We start from the raw sequence: 23,492 nt of genomic DNA, 5'->3' as shown, positions 1-23,492 counted from the left end.
TCAGTCAGGCCTTTATGGCAGAGTGGCCAGACAGAAGCCACTCCTCAGTAAAAGGCAGATGACAGCCGCTTGGAGTTGCCAAAAGGCACCTAAAGGACTCTCAGACATGAGAACCATATTCTCTGGCCTGGATGCCAAGCGTCACATCTGGAGGAAACCTGGCACCATCCTACGGTAAAGCATGGTAGTTGCAGCGTCATGATGTGGGGTGTTTATCAGAGATCCTTGATGAAAACCTGCTCCAGAGCACTCAGGACCTCAGACTGGGGAAAATGTTCACCTTCAACAGGACAACAAACCCCAAACACACAGCCAAGACAATGCAGGAGTGGCTTCGGGACAAGTCTCTGAATGTCCTTGAGTGGCCCAGCCAGAGCCTGGACTTGACCTGAAAATAGCTGTGCAGCAACGCTCCCCATCCAACCTGACAGATCTTAAGAGGATCTGCAGAGAAGAATGTGAGAAACTCCCCAAATACAGGTGTGACATGCTTGTAGCGTCATACCCAAGAAGACTCAAGGCTGTAATCGCTGCCACAGGTGCTTCAACAAAGTAAAGGGACTGAATACTTATGTAAATGTCATTATGGGGTATTGTGTGTAAATTGATGAGGAAGAAAAAACAATTGAATCCATTTTAGAACAAGGCTGTATATGTCACAACAGATCTAAATATATGTGTCATGACAGTGTTATGATCATATTATAACAAGTTATGTCAGCTGTTATGATCATATTATAACAAGTTATGTCAGCTGTTATGACATATTATGATACGGTTATAATGTGTTATGACGCTGTGTGTCAAGTAACATTTGACCAAGTTCGGTGATGACTCCTCATACCGTAGTCAGCAACATATTTCATTCATCTGATGTTGATTCTCAGTTCAGGCTTAGGTCTGTATCTAATGATGTCTGACATTGACGATATTAGTCAATGGCTGATGTTCAAATAGCAGAGATAGCTTCTGAGTGTAGTATAACCTTTTCAATTGTCTTCAGTTGAATACTTCAATACAGCTTTATGAACAGATGAGAGCACTGGCCAGATCAAAACTACAGTCCTAAAGCTACTGCACACTCAGAAACCCCTCCTTCTCCCCACTCCCTATGTGGCAACAGAATCGTCCTCTGAGAAGGCAGCTGAATGTAACAAATGCTGTCTAGTCAGTCATTCAATCATATTACATTTATATTAGCCAGGTCTTTTGGTAAACATTGCAACAACACTGTAAAAACTTAGTGAAAGGCTACTGAGGTTGGACAATAGCGAAACAAAGTTGCATCCTGGCTCCACTCCACAGCAGGTGGCTCCACTGCAGGAACCACGAACAGATTTTTCAAATGAAGGAGTCGATAGGTCTTTGTGGCTGGTGTTTTGCCAAGAAGTGACTGAAATGGAAACATTTTTCTCAAACAGTGGCGTGTGAATGGTTGATGACATGAGGTGGTGACAGAGATCCTTGGAGCATGCATTCGTCTCCTCCCTATTTTTCCCTCCTCTGATGTTTGCTCTTGATCCCATCTTACAGAGGAAAAGTCAGCCGGAGATGGGAGTCTTGACTGTTTTCCATCCACTCTCTATTTTTGTCCCTCAGTAGTCCTCAGTGCATCCTTCGCCATATCCTGAACCTTTTTCCTGTTTCCCATTACATGTGAAGTCAGGAAATTGCACCAATTGCCGATTGCGGTATGGCTCACCGAGAGCCATCTCTTTTATGGAGGCTGTTTCCTGTGTGTGTGTGTGTGTGTGTGTGTGTGTACGATACTGTACAGTCCATGTTGCATGTGAGCTGGTGGTACGACAGGTCAACAGAACATGATTCACAAGACAGCCCGGAGAACCTTGCAACGTTGATGTCATAAATCGGCCACATTCACATCTTGAACTACTCCAGCAACGGCCGCCAGGGTAAGCTGGTTTGGCCACTGGTATGGAGTGTCAACGCGGTGCACAGAGCAGGACCTCAACACTGCACAGACATACCACAGGCCTTCGGTTCTCCATCCTCATCTGTTTCGGAGGTAAAAATAAAGCCCTGGGATATGAAGATGCAGACAGAGTTGGAACGCAGTTCCGATGACAGAGCTATGAGGACAGAGACAAATTAGAGTGTTGATGGCAACGTAGAGGAAATGACCCTGGTCTTTCAGGACAATAGTGAACGCTCAGTTCACTCTGTCCTGCTCTGAGGAAAACAAGTGTTCTCATCTTCTCATGTTCACTTGGGATTTCTTTCTCAACCCAGACTCCTCCAAGACAGGAGCTTGTGTTTCCACTGTTTTAATCTGGTGTTGAAGTCTTACTGGGGGGGGTGTTGAAGTCTTACTGGGGGGTGGTGAAGTCTTACTGGGGGGTGTGGAAATCTTAATGGGGGTGTGGAAGTCTTACTGGGGGGGGTGGAAGTCTTACTGGGGGGGTGGTAAAGTCTTACTGGGGGTGTGGAAGTCTTACTGGGGGGTGGTGAAGTCTTACTGGGGGTGTGGAAGTCTTACTGGGGGGGTGTTGAAGTCTTACTGGGGGGGTGGAGTCTAAATGGGGGGGTGGAAGTCTTACTGGGGGTGTGGAAGTCTTACTGGGGGGGTGTTGAAGTCTTACTGGGGGGGTGGAAGTCTTACTGGGGGGGTTGAAGTCTTACTGGGTTGTTGAAGTCTTACTGGGGGGTGGTGAAGTCTTACTGGGGGGTGGTGAAGTCTTACTGGGGGGGGTGGAAGTCTTACTGGGGGGGTGGAAGTCTTACTGGGAGTGTGGAAGTCTTACTGGGGGGGGTGGTGAAGTCTTACTGGGGGTGTGGAAGTCTTACTGGGGGGTGGTGAAGTCATACTGGGGGTGTTGAAGTCTTACTGGGGGTGTGGAAGTCTTACTGGGGGGTGGTGAAGTCATACTGGGGGTGTTGAAGTCTTACTGGGGGGTGTTGAAGTCTTACTGGGGGTGTTGAAGTCTTACTGGGGGTGTGGAAGTCTTACTGGGGGGTGTTGAAGTCTCACTGGGGGTGTGGAAGTCTTGCTGGGGGGGTGCAAGTCTTACTGGGGGGGTGTTGAAGTCTTACTGGGGGTGTTGAAGTCCTACTGGGGGGGGTGTTGAAGTCTTACTGGGGGTGTGGAAGTCTTACTGGGGGGTATTGAATTCTTACTGGGGGGTGTTGAATTCTTACTGGGGGGTGTTGAAGTCTTTTACTGGGGGGTGTTGAAGTCTTACTGGGGGAGTGTTGAAGTCTAACTGGGGGGTGTTGAAGTCTTACTGGGGAGGTTGAAGTCTTACTGGGGGGTGTTGAAGTCTTACTGGGGGGTGTTGAATTCTTACAGGGGGGTGTTGAAGTCTTACTGGGGGATGTTGAATAAAAGAAGCCAGCAATGAGCTCCCCTGATTTAATCACTTTAGCTGCAGTTATTCCTTCCTGCTGTAAAAAACACATACTGTAGGCTAGTTATAATGGACCACAGTAAACCTGCAATGATTGTTGCTTACTGGGTACTGTCCTTGTTCCTTTGCTTCAAGTGTATGTGTACTTTCCACTATCCTGATTCATGGCTGTACTGAAGTACACCAGCCTTCAAAAGGAAAGCGGGAGTGATTTATGAAAAGATGGAAACGACAGAGGACTGAAAGGGGTCGAGGGTGCCTCTTGCCCCGTGTTCTGTTCAGTCGTTCCGCTGCTCCCCCTGGTTAGGACCTGGCTGATGGGGTTTCCAGACCTCCCTATCAGGGGCGACAGGTGGGGGAGGGTAAACTGTTCAATCCCAATCTGAGAATCCTGGCCCCCCTAACCAGCCCCTAGATATTGTTCCCTCAAATTCAATACAATACAACTTCATTGTCCCCAAATATGTTTTAGTTGGCAGTCATTAGTGTAGAGGTTATAAAGAGTAGTTAATATGTACTTAGAGGAAGGCATGGACACAACAGCCTCTCAAAGAAATACAATGAACAAAAATAGAAACGCAACATGTAAAATGTTGGTCCCATGTTTCATGTGCTGAAGAACAATCCCAGAAATGTTCCCTATGCACAAAAAGGTGATTTCTCTCAAATGTTGTGCACACATTGGTTTACATCCCTGTTAGTGACCATTTCTCATTTGCCAAGATAATCCATCCACCTGACAGGTGTGGCATATCAAGAAGCTGATTATACAGCATGATCATTACACAGGTGCACCTTGTGCTAGGTACAATAAAAGGCAACTCTAAAATGTGCAGTTTTGCCACAGATATCTCAAGTTTTGAGGGAGCGCGCAATTGGCATTCTGACTGCAGAAATGTCAACAAGAGCTGTTGCCAAATAATTGAATGTTCCTTTGCTCTACTATAAATTGCCTCCAATGTTGTTTGAGAGAATTTGGCATTACATCCAGGACCTCCACATCCAGCTTCTTCACCTGCAGGATCGTCTGAGGGAGGGGTGCTGAGGAGTATTTGTCTGTCTGTAATAACGTCCTTTTGTGGGGCTCCACCGATACTTTGAAGTCTCGCAAAGTGGGAGATGCTGTCGAGGAACATTGGCATGTTTTATCATCAGACCCAGCTTCGCCAGCAGAATTTAAGAACCCACCACTTACAGTCTATAGGAGAGGTAGCAATTTACGTGACAAGTTGGTCCATGCCAAGTGCCAGCCACAAACGAAAATGAGCCAGGCTCTTTTACGCCCTCTTCTGAATGGTAGCTATAAATGCAGAGGCTGCGCACAGTGCAACAATATAATGAACTGTGAATACTTCTGCCACCCACATATGGAAAACGGTTCCAAATAAATGACATTTTGACATGCTTCTCCACCCATGTTATCTACATGATTAAATGTCAATGTGGGTCGCATTATATAGGAAAAACCTCTCATTCTCTCAAACAGAGAATTAGTGAACGTAAAAGTTAAATTGTCACAATACATTTTAATGACCTAAAACATGACATTTCTACCATTAGGTTTTGTGGCAAAGAGAAAGTCAAGATATCAGACAGGTGATATAGATAATACTCTGTTTTGGGATTTTCACCCTCCAGACATTATTCCCCAAAAGTGTTAATGATACAATGCCCATGCATGTTATGTTTTACATGTGAACCAGAACTAATGCCTTGTCGTTCACCACTTCAGCCTACTCCTGCCCTGTACCCAATCATTTATCAGAACTTACTTGAGAGGTCGATGTCCTCACTGTGGTTTTACAGATGTTTTATGTACACACTTTATTAGAATAGTTATGTAATGCCCATTGTTATATTTGTGAGGAACACATGTTTATTTTTCCTTGACTCCAACCCCATTCGATGCACGGAACAGATCAAATCAAATCCGACAGTGCAGCAATATCGAACAAGTCATCTAACAATTCCACAACAAATACCTAACACACACAAATCTAAGTAAAGGAATGGAATAAGAATATGTAAATGTAAATATATGGATGACCAATGACCGAGGAGCATAGGCTAAGATGCAATAGATAGAATAAAGTAAATACATACGAGATGAGTAATGCAAGATAAGATGTAAACATTATTAAAGTGGCATTATTATTTATTAAAGTGGCCAAGGATTTCAAGTCTGTATGTAGACAGCCGCCTCTCTGTGCTAGTGATGGCTGTTTAACAGTCTGATGGCCTTGAGATAGAAGCTGTTTTTCAGTCTCTCTGTCCCTGCTTTGATGCAGCTGTACTGACCTTGCCTTCTGGATGGTAGCGGGGTGAACAGGCAGTGGCTCGGGTGCTTGTTGTCCTTGATAATCTTTTTTGCCTTCCTGTGACATCGGGTGCTAGATGTGGGTGGAGCAATGTCTGCATAAGGGTGAAAATTAAAAACGCTCACAAAAGCTCCACATCCAGCTTCCTCACCGGTGGGATTGTCTGAGGGAGGGTGGGGGTTGCTGAGGAGTATTGTAATAAAGATAAATGATAAAAGTATTTGCTGGGCCTGGCTCCCAAGTAGGTGGACCTATGCCCTCCAAGGCCCACCAATGGCTGGACCTCTGCACATTCATGTGAAATCCATGGACTAATTTATTTAGTTCAATTGACTGATTTCTTTATATGAACCGTAACTCAGTAAAATCGTTGAAATCTTTGCGTGTTGCATTTGTATATTTGTTCAGTATAAATAAATCAATAAAAGACAGAGGTAAGAGCTGAGAAATGAGGGAGGGAAGGAGAGATGTTTTTTACAGGTGCTTTAACCATGTGGTTTTAATGTTTGGTCCTCTAAGGCAGGCACTCAGAGCAAGACCAGCCGTGGTGGGAAAAGAGCAGAAACACAACAGGAACTTTTTTATCTTCTAAAAATGATTTATTAATACAATATGGTATAGTACACCCCATAGTACAGTATGACGGGCAGAAACCAGAGGAGGCAAAAGTAGAGAAAACACTAAACAATGATCCCATTCCCACATCTGTACGTGACTGAGTAAGAAGTACATAATCACATTAAACCCTTGCTAAAATCATGGTCAGCAAATTTGATAAAATAAAACATACAAATGGCAGGAAATGCAGTTTGTCCCATCTCCAAGAACTCTATGATGCCATCCCAGGTGCCTTCACTCCAACAACTCCGTCCCAGGTGCCTTCACTCCAACAACTCCGTCCCAGGTGCCTTCATCTTCACTCCGATAACTCCGTCCCAGGTGCCTTCACTCCTTCACTCCGACAACTCCGTCCCAGGTGCCTTCACTCCGACAACTCCGTCCCAGGTGCCTTCACTCTGACAACTCCATCCCAGATGCCTTCACTCTGACAACTCTGTCCCAGGTGCCTTCACTCCGACAACTCCATCCCAGGTGCCTTCACTCCGACCTAGGTGCCTTCACTCTGACAACTCCATCCCAGTTGCCTTCACTCTGACAACTCCATCCCAGATGCCTTCACTCCGACTTAGGTGCCTTCACTCTGACAACTCCATCCCAGGTTCCTTCACTCTGACAACTCCATCCCAGGTGCCTTCACTCTGACAACTCCATCCCAGGTGCCTTCACTCTGACAACTCCATCCCAGGTGCCTTCACTCTGACAACTCCATCCCAGGTTCCTTCACTCTGACAACTCCATCCCAGGTGCCTTCACTCTGACAACTCCATCCCAGGTGCTTTCACTCTGACAACTCCATCCCAGATGCCTTCACTCTGACAACTCCATCCCAGGTGCCTTCACTCTGACAACTCCATCCCAGGTGCCTTCACTCTGACAACTCCATCCCAGATGCCTTCACTCTGACAACTCCATCCCAGGTGCCTTCACTCTGACAACTCCATCCCAGGTGCCTTCACTCCGATAACTCCATCCCAGATGCCTTCACTCTGACAACTCCATCCCAGGTGCCTTTACTCCGACAACTCCGTAACAGCGCGGCGACAACAGAGGATCAAAGAGCTGCACCAGAGTGGAGAACGCCACGTCTTCCTGTAACAGACATCAATGACAAGAAGAACAAAAACAGTTTGAAAACAACGTCAAAGACCCCCCCCCAAGACACACCACCGCACCGCAGAGTTTGTCTTTGAACCACACCGCGAGGGGCCTCAGATGAGAACTGTTCTCTCTCCTGTAAAAGATCTTTGTAACGTTTCCCTCAAGTAGTCACATCTGTGCAAATATTGTGTTAGGTGGACTCTGACAGAATGGAAGCAGCATGTTTGAATACTGTCTTTATGTTTGAACACAGTCTGGCTTGATACCTTACAGCTACTGACCAATTATGGCACCATGTGATTGGTAGGCCTGCACTGAGAGCTATGCTTTTGTACAAAGCTAAATCAACAGTCTGCACTGACCACCACATGCACGCATGCTCACACACAGTATGTGTGTCATGTTGAGTGTGGACACTTGGTTGAACTTGGAAAAAAAATCTGCACTCTAATCAATTTCTGTTACATATTCCTGTTAGGGAACACTCTTGTACAAGGCATCAAACTTAGATAGCTCATTACGATCACTCAAATCACAGATTACATCATTAGTTTTGGCCGGGGTACAACGGTGTGAAGTTACACCCCTGGTCTGTAATAAGAGGGACACTTTAAACTCGCCACAGCGCGAACTCAACCCTAATGGCATCCTCTCTGATTTCTCCCGACTTAAGTGATCTGTCGTCGGGGAAATGTAACGAGTCACAAAGCTCCTTTAATGTTTGGGACAAGCAAATCATCAAGACCTTTGGATAAACATACAGCATTTATAGGAGCTGAGTTTAGGGGCCTTAAATGACACGTACCAAGTCATTCAGTAAATAGCTCAACCATTCTAAGGGCCACACCACTGTATCACTTTAAAGAGATGGACCGAAGACAACTAATAGTCTACATAACCACGTCATCCAAAATCCCTTCTGAGAAAACATTCATGGAACAGCTAACCAGGTACAGTATTTGGCTGGTCTCAAATCTGTTTGTGCTGTATAGCCAACTTCTATGGTCAATGTTGCATATATAGCTGGGACCAGGCTTGAACGGTGTAGCCATGGTCTCTGTAGCAGTGAAAGCCACTAAAACCACACTCCAAGAATCCTTCTCCTTTTTGTCCTATCACATTGTGAATCAATGAACACACCCTATAGCAATTAACCAGACAATGTGCATTCCAGGCCCAGACCTCCTCTGTTTGTAGCTGGGAGGGAGAAACAATAGTTCCCTCCATTGGTCTGGCGGCTGAGGTCATGTTTTCACCCACTACTTAGCTATGGGGAACCAGACACGGGTAATTATGGGACAATGAGGAAAAGAGATGTTTGGTGTCGCGCAGCGGCCGTTTGAAGTCATGGGGACCGGACCACTATATCTGGCCTGCGTGTGTCTGTGTGGGTTAGTGTGTGTCTGTGTGGGTTAGTGTGTGTCTGTGTGTGTGTCTGTGTGTGTGTCTGTTTGTGTGTGTCTGTGTGTGTTTGTGTGTGTCTGTGTGGGTTAGTGTGTGTCTGTGTGTGTCTGTGTGTGTGTGTGTGTGTCTGTGTGTGTGTGTCTGTGTGTGACCACAGGTTGGAGGGATTGAGAGAGAATGAACAAGGAGGAATTGAGGCCTCTCCTTTTTTAGTAACAATGACTGGTGTGCTGTAGTTGGGGTGCATCTCAATAGTGGACACCATCCCTTGTCTCCTCTCCTTTATCTGCACAGACCTGTAGGAACTGGACAGGTGAAAGCAAATCCCCAGTAGACATCCACCATTATAGTCTCACGATCCCTATTCAGATCAGTGCATATGAAGGAGACAAGGAGAGGCAGCCACATTAGACTAGTGAGATGCATCCCAAGTCTGTTGTGTGCCACTGTGGTTGAGGCTGTTCCTGTACCTGCTCTTTCAGGTAGCAGAGGCGGTCCAGGAGAATCAGACCCTCGATGCAGGGAGCCAAAGTCACCTTCAGCTGGGTAAACACAGGAAGCAGGTCAGTAAACACTAGTTTTAAGTGTACTTCTGTTAAGTGTACTTCAACACTATGGGATCCAACGGAATACAACTAGGCACCGTATCAAAGCAGAGCAGAGCAGGGCTGTTGTAATGTCATTGAAATAGAACCCCTCTGATTTCAAAACTAGGTTTCATTAGCAGCCTGAGGACAGTAAAAATATCACTTTTTTGCCAGATATTTACACAGAGTAGAGTTTACACAAGTCATTGAGGGAGTTGTGTAAACTTAAACCAACTTTAATAAGGCTTAATAACCACTCCAAAATAGAAAGTACTGGACAAAGAGAACCAATGCTCCTATAGCCATAGAAGTCCTGTGCGAGCCATTCATTCAGAGTGATGATGCTTCCTCTAGGTAGTAGTGCTATAGTATCCCAGTTGGGACCTACCATGTTAAAGGCCTCCATCTCAACCATCCTGGGTCGGTATGTGTCGTGGTAACCCTGTATGACACTGTCAGAGAGCTGGTAGAGAGGGAAGGAAGGAGGGAGAGAGGGCGGGAGGCAGAGAAGAGGTAGTGAGAGGGAGGGAGGGATGAAGAGAAGAATGTGGGAAGTGTTAAGAGACAGAGCAGGGTCATGTGTGGAGGTGATAGGTGAGTAACATGAGAGTGGTAACACACAACCCATTGAACACTTTTAATCCCAGGATTTACGAGCAACAAATCTCTCATTTATAGAACAACTCGAGGGAGCCAGTTGAGACATATTCCCTAATCGCTGCACTCGCTGTTTGTTTAACAATGCCGTACCCATGATCACACAGTACTCTAGGTGCATATTACACAACTTGTCCTTTTCTAAAGAGCCCTTTCGATTCCATGTGTCAGTTTCAAAGATGGTTTAGAGCAACCAAAGACGTTCAATTGCACAGGGATTTCAGGTACCATTACAGATAATGGTTACTGTCAGTTCAATTGTACAGAGCTATGCTAAAAGCCTGTCCTCTCGACGGGATTTCACATCTTACGCCAAGAATACGTTGTTGTGTTTTTTTAAATTTTTACCCCAAATCCATTATGGGTTGCTTTCCTGGTGTCCAAAGCAGCAGTGTGGGATTCCCCCTGAGGATGTGTTGCTCTGAAGAACATTCCCAAGTCTGTTCCCAAAACGCCCTAATATTGTGATATCTCCCATCACTGACCTTTGACTCATCCAGCTCCAGCCTCCGGAGGGCTCTCCAGACGTAGTCCACGAACGAGGTGGCCTTGGAGTAGACATTCCCCACACGCTTCTCGCTGCCAACGACACACACGTGAAGACAGCTCTTTCAACCCCCAAATCACCATCGCTGAAATTAGCCTACCAGTGTATATTAAGTCATAGGCATCCGATTCTCCTCTTCCCTCTCTTATTTCTCCTCCCTTGCTACGCTACGCTACAACACCCTGGCAACCAGGGTGAAACAGTAATCACACATGCAATAGTAGAGAGGTGGTCAGGTCCATTAATGGGATCCTGATTTCACTCAGCGAGGGACCCAGTGTCCTGTAGGCTACGGGGATAGACATGTCAGTGAGAGGTGTGAGGTTGTCATCATGTGTGTGTGTGTTTGTATGTGTGTGGTGTGTGTGGTTGTCTTTGTGTGTGTGTGTGTGTGTGTGTGTAATACAGAGGGTACCTACTCTGTCTCTATGGGGCTGAGAAGACCAACTGTAGATTTCTCCATTCTGTTTTCACCAGGATCAATCATTCCTCTTCACTTGTTCTACTTTACCCAGCAGCAGTCAACAACCCATTCAGGAAGTCTGACGATCTTACATTGTGGGCTGCTACTTCCAACGTTCAAAATGACTATTCACCATAACTTCAGCTAGAGGGGTAGAGAATACTCTTTTTGTATCTTCACATCAGAAGTCTGTGTTTTTGTATCCTAGCTGAATGAATTTGAGAAAGTGGAGATTCTTACAAAGTGGCCACAAACCATAAAATGAGGGCCAGTAAAAACCCACTAGAATAAAAGCTAACAGGTTTTGTTAACGGTACTGCAGACCCCCAAGACAGGGGCACCTGGACTCTCTCAGTAGTCTGGTATAGCCTACTGCTTTGGATGTCCCCTAACCAGGGAGACCAAACCTACCTTTTAAAGGAGCTGTAGTGATCCCTTAGAATCACATGGAGGACGGCCCTATAGAAGAGTGACTCCATCTGAATCTGTGGAGACAGAAAATAATCAAAGAGCCCATGTTGTCTTCGCTTACAAAAAACATGTTTTTTCTTGAGATATTCATTCATTCTCTGCCAGTGATTAGGGTGTGTATTAAAACCCATTGGAGGAAACGTTTTTATGACAATGCCCAATGCTTATACCAAACTCAACATATGATCTGAGTGCAATCAGACTGGTTGTTGGAAGCAAGCTGCCGTTTAAGCACACAATCCCATCCCTTAGTGATTACATTAATATTCAGAAAAATTATTTATGAATGGTCCGGGCGGTATCGTGTAACGGGTTTGACCCCGTACACTAACGTCCCTAGTGGTAGCCTATTCCCTATAAAGTGCACTACTTTTGACCAGAGCCCTATGGGCCCTTGTCAAAAGTAGTGCACTATATAGGGAATAGGGTGCCACTTGGGACGCATCCTAAGGTCGGCGGCTCAAATATCTATAGTATTGTAAGTCTCAATCAGGCCTTATTGTATGTGAAAGACCCTGGAGAAGTATGGGAACAGTGTGCTCTAAGGCATCCGTATCCACTTGCTCTGGAACGCAGAAAATAAAAACAGGATCTGTCGCGTCTGGGAAACGCACGTGGCCAGTTGCTGGAAGCAATCATTCAATTGATCAGCTTTGATTATCTTTGATGAGCACAAATTTGTAGCAACCAAAAAAACTCATTGAACTGTGATTGCATGATGTCATTCTCACACAGACAACTCATTGAACTGTGATTGCATGATGTCATTCTCACACAGACAACTCATTGAACTGTGATTGCATGATGTCATTCTCACACAGACAACTCATTGAACTGTGATTGCATGATGTCATTCTCACACAGACAACTCATTGAACTGTGATTGCATGATGTCATTCTCACACAGACAACTCATTGAACTGTGATTGCATGATGTCATTCTCACACAGACAACTCATTGAACTGTGATTGCATGATGTCATTCTCACACAGACAACTCATTGAACTGTGATTGCATGATATCATTCTCACACAGACAACTCATTGAACTGTAGTTTGGCCAAATGTGTCCAACGTATTGATATACATGAATATAGTACTTACCCCCTGGCCCTTGGCAACTCTCTCCAAAGCCTGAACAAGAGAAAATAAAGTGAAATGTTATTAACTATTCAGTATTTCTTAGGACCCCATGAATGGACTCTCCCAGGGGTCACAATAGAGTTAAAAACGTTACGTTGCTCTTACAACATGTGGTACTCAAAAGGTAGAAGTCTCACGACAATAACAGACAATAACAGACTGAGGACCAACTGTACAGCATTGAACAGTTGTGGGCACTAAAACGTCAATACTGTGGCACAACCTAACCTTATAGTGCCCTCAACTATACTGTCTAGTGTACAGATGGTGCGTTAAAGCGAATGCATTGCTGACAGAAATATATACTGAACAAAAATATAAAATGCAAAAATTTCTAAGATTTTACTGAGTTACAGTTCATATATAAAGAAATCCATTGAAATAAATTAATGAGGCCCTAATCTATGGATTTCACACAAATCTATGGATTTCACATGACTGGGAATACAGATATGTATCTGTTGGTTACAGATACCTTCAAAACAAAGTAGGGCTGTGGATTAGAAAACCGGTTTCACATGACTGGGAATACATTCATTAGGCCCTAATCTATGGATTTCACACAAATCTATGGATTTCACATGACTGGGAATACAGATATGTATCTGTTGGTTACAGATACCTTCAAAACAAAGTAGGGCTGTGGATTAGAAAACCGGTCAGTATCTGGTGTGACCATTTGCCTCATACAGCGCGACACATCTCCTTCACATAGAGTTGAACAGGCTGTTAATTGTGGCCTGTGGAATGTTGTCCCACTCCTCTTCAATGGATGTGCGAAGTTGCTGGATATTGGCGGGAACAGGAACACGCTGTCGTTCACATCAATCCAGAGCATCCCAAACATGCTTAATGGGTGACATGTCTGGTGAGTATGCAGGCCAGAACTGGGAAATTTTCAGCTTCCAGGAATTGTGTACAGATCCTTGCGACACGCATTAGCATGCTGAAACATGAGGTGATGGTGGCGGATGAATGGTATACCAATGGGCCTCAGGATCTCATCATGATATCTCAGTGTATTCAAATTGCCATTAATATAAAATGAAATTGTGTTTGTTGCCCATAGCTTATGCCTGCCCATACCATAACCCCACTGCCACCATGGGGCACTCTGTTCACAATGTTGACATTAGCAAACCCATTAGCTCGCATATGCAACGCCATAAACGTGGTCTGCAGTGTTGAGGCCGGTTGGACGTACTGTCAAATTCTCTAGAACGACGTTGGAGGCGGATTATGGTAGAGAAATTAACATTAAATTCTCTGGCAACAGCTCTGGTGGACATTCCTGCAGTCAGCATGCCAATTGCACGCTACCTCAACTTCAACATCAGTGGCATTGTGTTGTGTGACAAAACTGCAGATATTAGAGAGGCCTTTTATTGTCCTCAGCACAAGGTGCACCTGTGTAATGATCATGCTGTTTAATCAGCTTCTTGATATGCCACACCTGTCAGGTTGATGGATTATCTTGGCAAAGGAGAAATGGTCACTAACAGGGATGTAAACAAAAGTATGTAAAAAATCTGAGATATTTCAGCTCATGAAACATGGGACCAACACATTACATGTTGCCTTTATATTTCTGTTCAGTGGTCATTTCATATATATACACTGCTCAAACAAATAAAGGGAACACTTAAACAACACAATGTAACTCCAAGTCAATCACACTTCTGTGAAATCAAACTGTCCATTTAGGAAGCAACACTGATTTTGTGACAATAAATTTCACATGCTGTTGTGCAAATGGAATAGACAACAGGTGGAAATTATAGGCAATTAGCAAGACACCCCCAATAAAGGAGTGGTTCTGCAGGTGGTGACCACAGACCACTTCTCAGTTCCTATGCTTCCTGGCTGATGTTTTGGTCACTTTTGAATGCTGGCGGTGCTTTCTCTCTAGTGGTAGCATGAGACGGAGTCTACAACCCACACAAGTGGCTCAGGTAGTGCAGCTCATCCAGGATGGCACATCAATGCGAGCTGTGGCAAGAAGGTTTGCTGTGTCTGTCAGCGTAGTGTCCAGAGCATGGAGGGGCTACCAGGAGACAGGCCAGTACATCAGGAGACGTGGAGGAGACCGTAGGAGGGCAACAACCCAGCAGCAGGACCACTACCTCCGCCTTTGCGCAAGGAGGAGCACTGCCAGAGCCCTGCAAAATTACCTCCAGCAGGCCACAAATGTGCATGTGTCTGCTCAAACGGTCAGAAACAGACTCCATGAGGGTGGTATGAGGGCCAGACGTCCACAGGTGGGGGTTGTGCTTACAGCCCAACACCGTGCAGGATGTTTGGCATTTGCCAGAGAACACCAAGATTGGCAAAATCGCCACTGGCGCCCTGTGCTCTTCACAGATGAAAGCAGGTTCACACTGAGCACATGTGACAGACGTGACAGAGTCTGGAGACACCGTGGAGAACGTTCTGCTGCCTGCAACATCCTCCAACATGACCGGTTTGGCGGTGGGTCAGTCATGGTGTGGGGTGGCATTTCTTTGGGGGGCCGCACAGCCCTCCATGTGCTCGCCAGAGGTAGCCTGACTTCCATTAGGTACCGAGATGAGATCCTCAGACCCCTTGTGAGACCATATGCTGGTGCGGTTGGCCCTGGGTTCCTCCTAATGCAAGACAATGCTAGACCTAATGTGGCTGGAGTGTGTCAGCAGTTCCTGCAAGAGGAAGACATTGATGCTATGGATTGGCCCGCCCGTTCCCCAGACCTGAATACAATTGAGCACATCTGGGACATCATGTCTCGCACCACAGACTGTCCAGGAGTTGGCGGATGCTTTAGTCCAGGTCTGGGAGGAGATCCCTCAGGAGACCATCCGCCACCTCATCAGGAGCATGCCCAGGCGTTGTAGGGAGGTCATACAGGCACGTGGAGGCCACACACACTACTGAGCCTCATTTTGACTTGTTTTAAGGACATTACATCAAAGTTGGATCAGCCTGTAGTGTGGTTTTCCACTTTAATTTTGAGTGTGACTCCAAATCCAGACCTCCATGGGTTGATAAATTTGATTTCCATTGAAGATTTTTGTTTGATTTTTGTTGTCAGCACATTCAACTATGTAAAGAAAAAAGTATTTAATAAGAATATTTCATTAATTCAGATCTAGGATGTGTTATTTTAGTGTTCCCTTAATTTTTTTGAGCAGTGATATATATATATATATATATATATATATATATATGAAATGACAGTTGGCTAAATATCTGTCACCTAAGGTGAGTCAGGCTCACCAGACACGCCGACATCCTGGCATTTCTGCCACAGAACCAGGACTGCTCCCTCAGGTAGCCACTCAGGGGGAAACCACACACGCTGCTGCTTGGACACTCTGAAACAAACAAACACACACACTTTAACACCAGCTGTGTCAGAACTGCCCCGTGTATTTAACACTATAGGAAAGTGTGACTATGGTAGTTGACAGGCCACCAACAAAAGTCCAAAGGGAGAGAGAATGAAGTGAAACATTAATGCTATTCAGAGCCTTCCCAAACTAGCTTTGAAGTTTCAAACTCGAAAAACCTGAGAGCGCGGGTGTCGCTAACCCCTTAGCCACATTGCTCTTTGACTCCACTCCTGTTGAACACATGGTAGTGGTATTAGCAGAGGTAGTCCTGGTCAGAGTCAATTGGAGCAGACAGTAGACAGAGTTTGAAGGCTAGCTTACAGTATACGTTGTGGAGTGTTTACATTTTGCTAGCACGCTAGCCTTGACTCAGCCACACTGAACTGACCACATCTCGAGTGCCAAGCACTGCTCGCCCCCTTCCCTGGCACACACACACACACACACACACACACACACACACACACACACACACACACACACACACACGTGTTTCTAATATTGTAGCGTGCGACGAGGCATCTGTTAGTTCCCAACAGTCAGGAAGAGGGAGACAGTGGCTCTAGGGCTCTGCGGCACGCTTACTTCACGCCCTTAAGGACTGGTCCAAGGCCAGTTTATGTTAAGGGAAGCTGACTTCAGATCAGATGATGGGTCTCACACTCGGCTAAATCCACCAGACTGAATGACTATGACGAATGGTGCAGTCCAGTGGCTCTCGTTCCATACGACACAATTGAATGGATGTTTCCTATACGACTTAGCTAAGGATCTCCACACTTTTATAGTCTTGAGCTCATTTAATGGTTTGGGTTCCCATCTTTTAGGGTGAGGAAGTACACTGCAGGGTTTGGCCCGCATCCCAGAATTCTTTGCAAGGCCGGGACAGCGCGAGAGAGAGAGGAAGAAGGAGCGAGAAGCATGCAAGGACGTCTGGCACAACTCAAGTGTTTTCAATCAAAACGCTGTGATGTCATTACTGGCGGGCCCAACAGAGTGGCGAGTCACAGGTCAGGGGTCGCAGTGTTAAGAGAGACAGCGTGATAGGAAGCAGCTCACCACGCCACAGTGCCGAATCACTGTTAAAAGCACACAGCGGTTGTCATCACACACAGAGAGGAGTCCAGGTTTCATACCTCATAAAGGGGGAGCAGTGAATCAGCAGACACACCCAGGAGTAACTGGAGCTAACATTCTAACCCATCACAGCTGTCTGAAGCTAAATGTATATCTAGCTATGACAGGGAGAAAAGAACCACATGATATGGAGTCTTCTAGGTTAAAAGAGGAATGTAGACTTAAGCAATAAGGCCCGGGGGGGTGTGGTATATGGCCAATATACCACGGCTAAGGACTGTTCTTACGCACGGCGCAAAGCGGAGTGCTAGGACACAGCCATTATCCGTGGTATATTGGCTATAAATCACAAACACCCGAGGTGCCTTATTGCTATTAAAAACTGGTTAACAACGTAATTAGAGCAGTAAAAATAAATGTCTTGTCATACCCGTGGTATATGGTCTGATATACCACGGCTTTCAGCCAATCAGCATTCAGTGTTTGAACGACCCAGTTTATAAAAGAGAATATTTCACTGTTGATGTCAGGGAAACAAATGTATTATAAATTGGAGGGGGAAAAAGCAAGGGGAACAGGATATAGACACTACTATGGACTTTTCTATGGGTCTTTATATTCTGTATAGAGTAGATAGTGTTTTCTATACTATATAGCCCTATGGGTCTTTATATTCTGTGTAGAGTAGATAGTGTTTTCTATACTATATAGCCCTATGGGTCTTTATATTCTGTGTAGAGTAGATAGTGTTTTCTATACTATATAGCCCTATGGGTCTTTATATTCTGTGTAGAGTAGATAGTGTTTTCTATACTATATAGCCCTATGGGTCTTTATATTCTGTGTAGAGTAGATAGTGTTTTCTATACTATATAGCCCTATGGGTCTTTATATTCTGTGTAGAGTAGATAGTGTTTTCTATACTATATAGCCCTATGGGTCTTTATATTCTGTGTAGAGTAGATCCTATTTAGTGTATTGTACATTTAGAATGATGACTTAATGAAGTTTTTCGGGATTGATTAAGTGTGATTGGAATATAAATACCACAGCGCTCTCGTATGAAGTCAGAATACATGCTGGATAAATCATATCCAATTCAACACCTGAACATTAGCGGGTCAAAAATATCACGTTTGCAATCCTCTAAACTGTTATCCTGAGACGATAAATCCATTCAATGATTCTAACAGTCTCTTCTTAGCTAACCGAATCTAGAGAGCGCAAGTTGGCTGTGTACCCAACTCATCAACCCACATCAGTGTTTATGCTACTTCATATTTGGCTTGTGAGAGAATGATGCTTCCCTTGGGCTGGTGAGAGTGACAAAGTAGACACTGCATGGTGACAGAATTATGATTAGCATAAAAACTGGGGGATGTCTGTGGACAGGTTGCAGGTCTCCTAGTGGGGGAGAGGGGGCAGTTGCAGTCTGTAGTCCTAAGTAAGAGTTTGGCTCTGGTTGAGATTTCCACAATGGAAACCATATGTTCTCTAAGGGGCGGAGGAGGGTGGGTCTGTTTGCTGGTGACTGTGTCTCCCTGTGTGCGTGCGTGCGTGTGTGTGTGTGTGCATGCGTGCGTGCGTATGTATGTATGTATGTATGTATGTATGTATGTATGTATGTATGTATGTATGTATGTATGTATGTATGTATGTATGTATGTATGTATGTATGTATGTATGTATGTATGTATGTATGTATGTATGTATGTATACTGTGTGTAGCTAATGAATGAATGAAATCGAGGCCTTTCCCTTGGGGAACACACAAAAGCCTCTCTGTACACCAGGTTGGTAATTAGATGGTAAGTCCACTGTCCCTGCCTCCTTTCCCTGTCCCTCTGACTGATCTGAACGGACTTGATAGGTGAGAGACACAGTCATTCTAACCTACAGTATCTAGTCCATTCCCACTGGAGGAACTTTGTGAATGATCTATGCTCCTCAAAGAGCAAAAGGGTTTCAGTCAAGTCATGAAGTCCAGGGTTCCCAAACTATTTTGCTTCATGACCCACCAATTGAGGTGTCATTTGAGTTGCGACCCACAATAAGGGTTGAGTGGTGGAAAACATACACTGACCAAAGAATAAGTAAAACATATTAATAATAACCTATTCTTCTAAACACACTCACACACTCTCACACACACTCTCACACACACACTCTCTCACACACACTCTCTCACACACACTCTCTCACACACACTCTCTCACACACACTCTCTCACACACACTCTCTCACACACACTCTCTCACACACACTCTCACACACACACTCTCTCACACACACTCTCTCACACACACTCTCTCACACACACTCACTCACACACACTCTCTCACACTCTCTCACACACACTCACTCACACACACACTCTCTCACACACACTCACACACTCTCCCACACACACTCACACACTCTCCCACACTCTCCCACACACTCTCTCACACACTCTCTCACACACTCTCACTCTCTCACACACACTCACACACTCTCTCACACACACTCACACACTCTCACACACACTCACACACACACTCACACACACTCACACACACACACTCTCTCACACACACACACTCTCTCACACACTCTCTCACACACACTCACACACACACACACTCTCTCACACACACTCTCACACACACTCACACACACTCTCACACACACTCTCACACTCTCACACACTCTCTCACACACTCTCACACTCTCTCACACACTCTCACACTCTCTCACAGTGCAGGTGCATTTATACGGAGACTTGATTACACACAGGTGGATTGTATTTATCATCATTAGTCATTTAGGTCAACATTGGATCACACTCTCTCTCACACACTCTCTCTCCCACCAATTGAGGTGTCATTTGAGTTGCGACCCACAATAAGGGTTGAGTGGTGGAAAACATACACTGACCAAAGAATAAGTAAAACATATTAATAATAACCTATTCTTCTAAACACACTCACACACTCTCACACACACTCTCACACTCTCTCACACACACTCACACACACACTCTCTCACATACTCTCTCACACTCTCTCACACACACTCACACACTCTCCCACACACTCTCTCACACACTCTCACTCACACACACTCTCTCACACACTCACACACACTCTCTCACACACACTCTCACACACTCTCTCACACACACTCTCACACTCTCACACACACACTCACACACTCTACCACACACTCTCTCACACACTCTCACTCACACACACTCTCTCACACACACTCACACACTCTCTCACACTCTCTCACACACTCTCTCACACACACACACACTCTCTCACACACACTCTCACACACACTCACACACACTCTCACACACACTCTCACACTCTCTCTCACACACTCTCACACACACTCACACACACTCTCTCACTCTCACACACACACTCTCTCACACACACACTCTCTCACACACTCTCTCACACATACTCTCACACTCTCTCACACACTCTCACACACACTCACACACACTCTCTCACACACACTCTCTCACACACACTCACACACTCTCCCACACACTCTCTCACACACTCTCACTCACACACACTCTCTCACACACTCTCTCACACTCTCTCACACACTCTCACACACACTCTCACACTCTCTCTCACACACTCTCACACACACTCTCTCACACACACACACACACTCTTACACACTCTCTCACACACACTCACACACACTCACACACACTCTCTCACTCTCACACACACACTCTCACTCACACTCACTGTATGCCAACCTTTACTATCCCCCTGGCCATGTAATTACCTTGTCTGGTGGGATCAAACTCCTCAGACAGAAGGTGGTAGCAGCAGCCAACGCTGCAGACGGAGAGGAGCTCCCGTTTGGCCACAAACATGCGCAGGGTGCTGGGCGCCAGGTCTCCACACGTGTGCAGACCAACCATGACCGCATCCTGGGTTTGGAAAACAGGGAGAGAGCGGCCTCAGCACTGAAACAGGCCTACATTAGCAATGTGATGCAGAGCTGGCATGAGTAATCATACAATTATATTATAGGCACATTGACACAAGCACACATTTGAAAGAAAATGTCTACTTGAATGTGTTTGTACTATGGTGTGAATATGAATCTTAGAGACTTAAGCTATCTAAATGAATGAATTGCCATACAACCGCAGTTGGTGACATTTGCATTCAAAAGAGCATGGTTTTGCCGTTGTCGTTGTCTTATTGGTCGACAGTGAGTGTTACCTACCTCTAACTCCCCAATAATTTCCTTGAGCTCCGTCTCCGCGGTAACGTAGGAGGTCAGAGGTGAGTACAGCATGCCGCTGCCCATGCCACCACTGTTAACCCAGCTCCTGGCCTTCCTCTCCAGGTTCTCCCTCTTCCTCCTCTCCCTCTCTTCCAGGCTCAACTCACTGGGGGGAACCCGGGGGGAGGTGGGCTCCACCATGCCCACACACAGGGCACTGAGAAAAGGATCCTCTGGAGCTGAGGCTGGGTCACTTTGGTCCAACTCTGGAAGGGAATTGTCCTCTAACAAAATGGCGGAGGTAAGTGATGTCATTGCATCTTCCTCATTCCGATCTGTTAACCCTGTTGTGTTGGTCTGTGCCTCCCCATCTCTCCTCCCCTTCCCCTCCTCCTTCTCTGCATCCCCACTCGTCTTAACCATATCCCCTCCCTCTCTCTCACCGGGTGCAATATCCTCCAAGTCCTCCTGGCCTGAGGGGGGCATCACTGTCGGAGTCCTATTGGCTTTGCTGTGCCTCTGGTAGGCCCGGGAGTACTTCTTGAGCTTCCTGTTCCTCTCCTGGGCGCCGTGCGTGTTGACGCTGGACGAGTCGATGCCGTACACCTGGAGGCCGTACTGCAGCGACAGGAAGGAGCACAGGTAACCTTTCCCCGAGCCCACATCAATCACCTGGGAGACAAAGATTTATTGTGATGGGTCAGAAGATAATGTAGTCCAGTCGATGTTGTTCAAGATTGGTCTTGGGTGCACTACTCATAGGGTGTACAGGCTTTCGTTCTAGCCCACCACTGTTTAATTAATCAGTTAATCATCAAGCCCTTGATAAGTTGAGTCGGGTGTGTAAGGCCGCAACAAAAGCCTGCATACACCTGGAGCAGAATTGAAGAACACTGTTGTGGTCTGGGCCAGGGCACACGGTAGCAAAACATTAACGTTTTAAAAAGAAAACTGAGTTTCTTATTTGATAATATCAGAAGGTACCTCAGTCTGTTTGAGTGTTTTCTTCTGTTTTGTGCCTGCTAAAATGAGACCCGGTTGTGTCTTTCACCTGTTTGACCCGGCAGCGCTGGGCTAGACTGGCCACCACCTCTGACATGGCCTGCACCTCGTGGGACTTCTTGGAGTTCATAAACTCATCACTCTCCACCACAGCAGCTGGAACTGTCAATGGACACACATGTGCAATGTCAGTGAATCCTTGCATGGATGGCAGAACTGTACACTATCTGTGCATTGCTATTGATTGACCTGTGACCAAACCATAGAATTACTATAATTATATTTCTATATCAGTGACACTAATGACAGTGTGTTACAATGACAGAACCAAGGCCTTAGACTAAAAAAAAAACCATTTCCCCTTTAGTTATTCTTAGGATAGGTTAGGATAGTGTCCATTCTTTTGTACCTTCCTCCAGGGGTTGAGCATTGTCAGTGTGTCTGAGGGATTGCAGTAGCTCTGTGCGGCCCACACAGACCCCGAGGCCAGGCAGGGAGTGGGCATAGGCAGCCTCCAAGAGCTCAGCCACATCCACCAGGCGCTTACTATCATCACAGAAACCAAAGGTGATCTTCTTGGCTTTTCGAGAGTAAAAAAGAAAAGAAACATAAGTTGTCCTTTGTTTATTTTATTCAACATTTTGACTTTGATAAATATTACAACCGTGTAATAACAATTACATCTGAAACATTTCATATTTGTCAATGAATCATCGACAAAATAACACTTACTGGTACCACTGCAATGATTTAAGTAGTGTTCGGGCGCCCTCTTGTGGTCACCATTCAAAGTGATCTCTGTTAAGACCTCCACGGGTGGCACAGCCATGAACTGGTCCCATACATCGCAAGTGTAGAAATCCACAGTGTGGGCATTGGCGATGCTCAGTGAAACAGAGAGGAAGAGTTTAACAGCATCTATTTTTTTCTGAATCGCTTCCAGAGAATTAATGGAAGATGCCATTGAATAAAAACTCTAACCTAGACTTGTTTACAGCAGGTCCAAGAATGACTCCCCTCTTTACAGTATAATCAGGCATAACTAGTTGCAACTGAACGACGATGATTTTCTTAGCACGTATGTGGCAGCCATGTTGGGTGTACCGAAATACATTGAGTTCTACGG

At 45.5% G+C, this 23,492-nt stretch overlaps 1 protein-coding gene across 2 annotated transcripts; it reads right to left on the bottom strand.

Moving 5' to 3' along the window:
• Positions 1-6,249: 6,249 nt before the first annotated feature.
• LOC109877680 (methyltransferase-like protein 25) lies at positions 6,250-23,463 on the bottom strand. 2 transcript variants are annotated; one of them, XM_031819321.1, is made up of 13 exons: positions 23,099-23,463; positions 22,776-22,946; positions 22,416-22,528; positions 21,808-22,036; positions 21,365-21,648; positions 20,915-21,062; positions 15,927-16,024; positions 12,636-12,665; positions 11,472-11,545; positions 10,536-10,629; positions 9,782-9,856; positions 9,277-9,348; positions 6,250-7,393 (listed from the first exon to the last, which is right to left on the bottom strand). In XM_031819321.1, the coding sequence occupies exons 1-13, from the start codon at positions 23,328-23,330 to the stop codon at positions 7,286-7,288; spliced, it is 1,728 nt and encodes a 575-aa protein (XP_031675181.1). In that variant the 5' UTR covers positions 23,331-23,463; the 3' UTR covers positions 6,250-7,285. The 2 variants fall into 2 exon arrangements, with proteins under 2 accessions (XP_031675181.1, XP_031675180.1); XM_031819320.1 differs by having other exon boundaries at positions 21,365-22,036.
• Positions 23,464-23,492: the final 29 nt, after the last annotated feature.

The sequence above is a fragment of the Oncorhynchus kisutch genome, unplaced genomic scaffold (assembly GCF_002021735.2).
Source record: "Oncorhynchus kisutch isolate 150728-3 unplaced genomic scaffold, Okis_V2 scaffold2043, whole genome shotgun sequence".
Lineage (NCBI taxonomy): Eukaryota > Metazoa > Chordata > Actinopteri > Salmoniformes > Salmonidae > Oncorhynchus > Oncorhynchus kisutch.
This window is presented reverse-complemented; position numbering and strand designations above follow the sequence as displayed.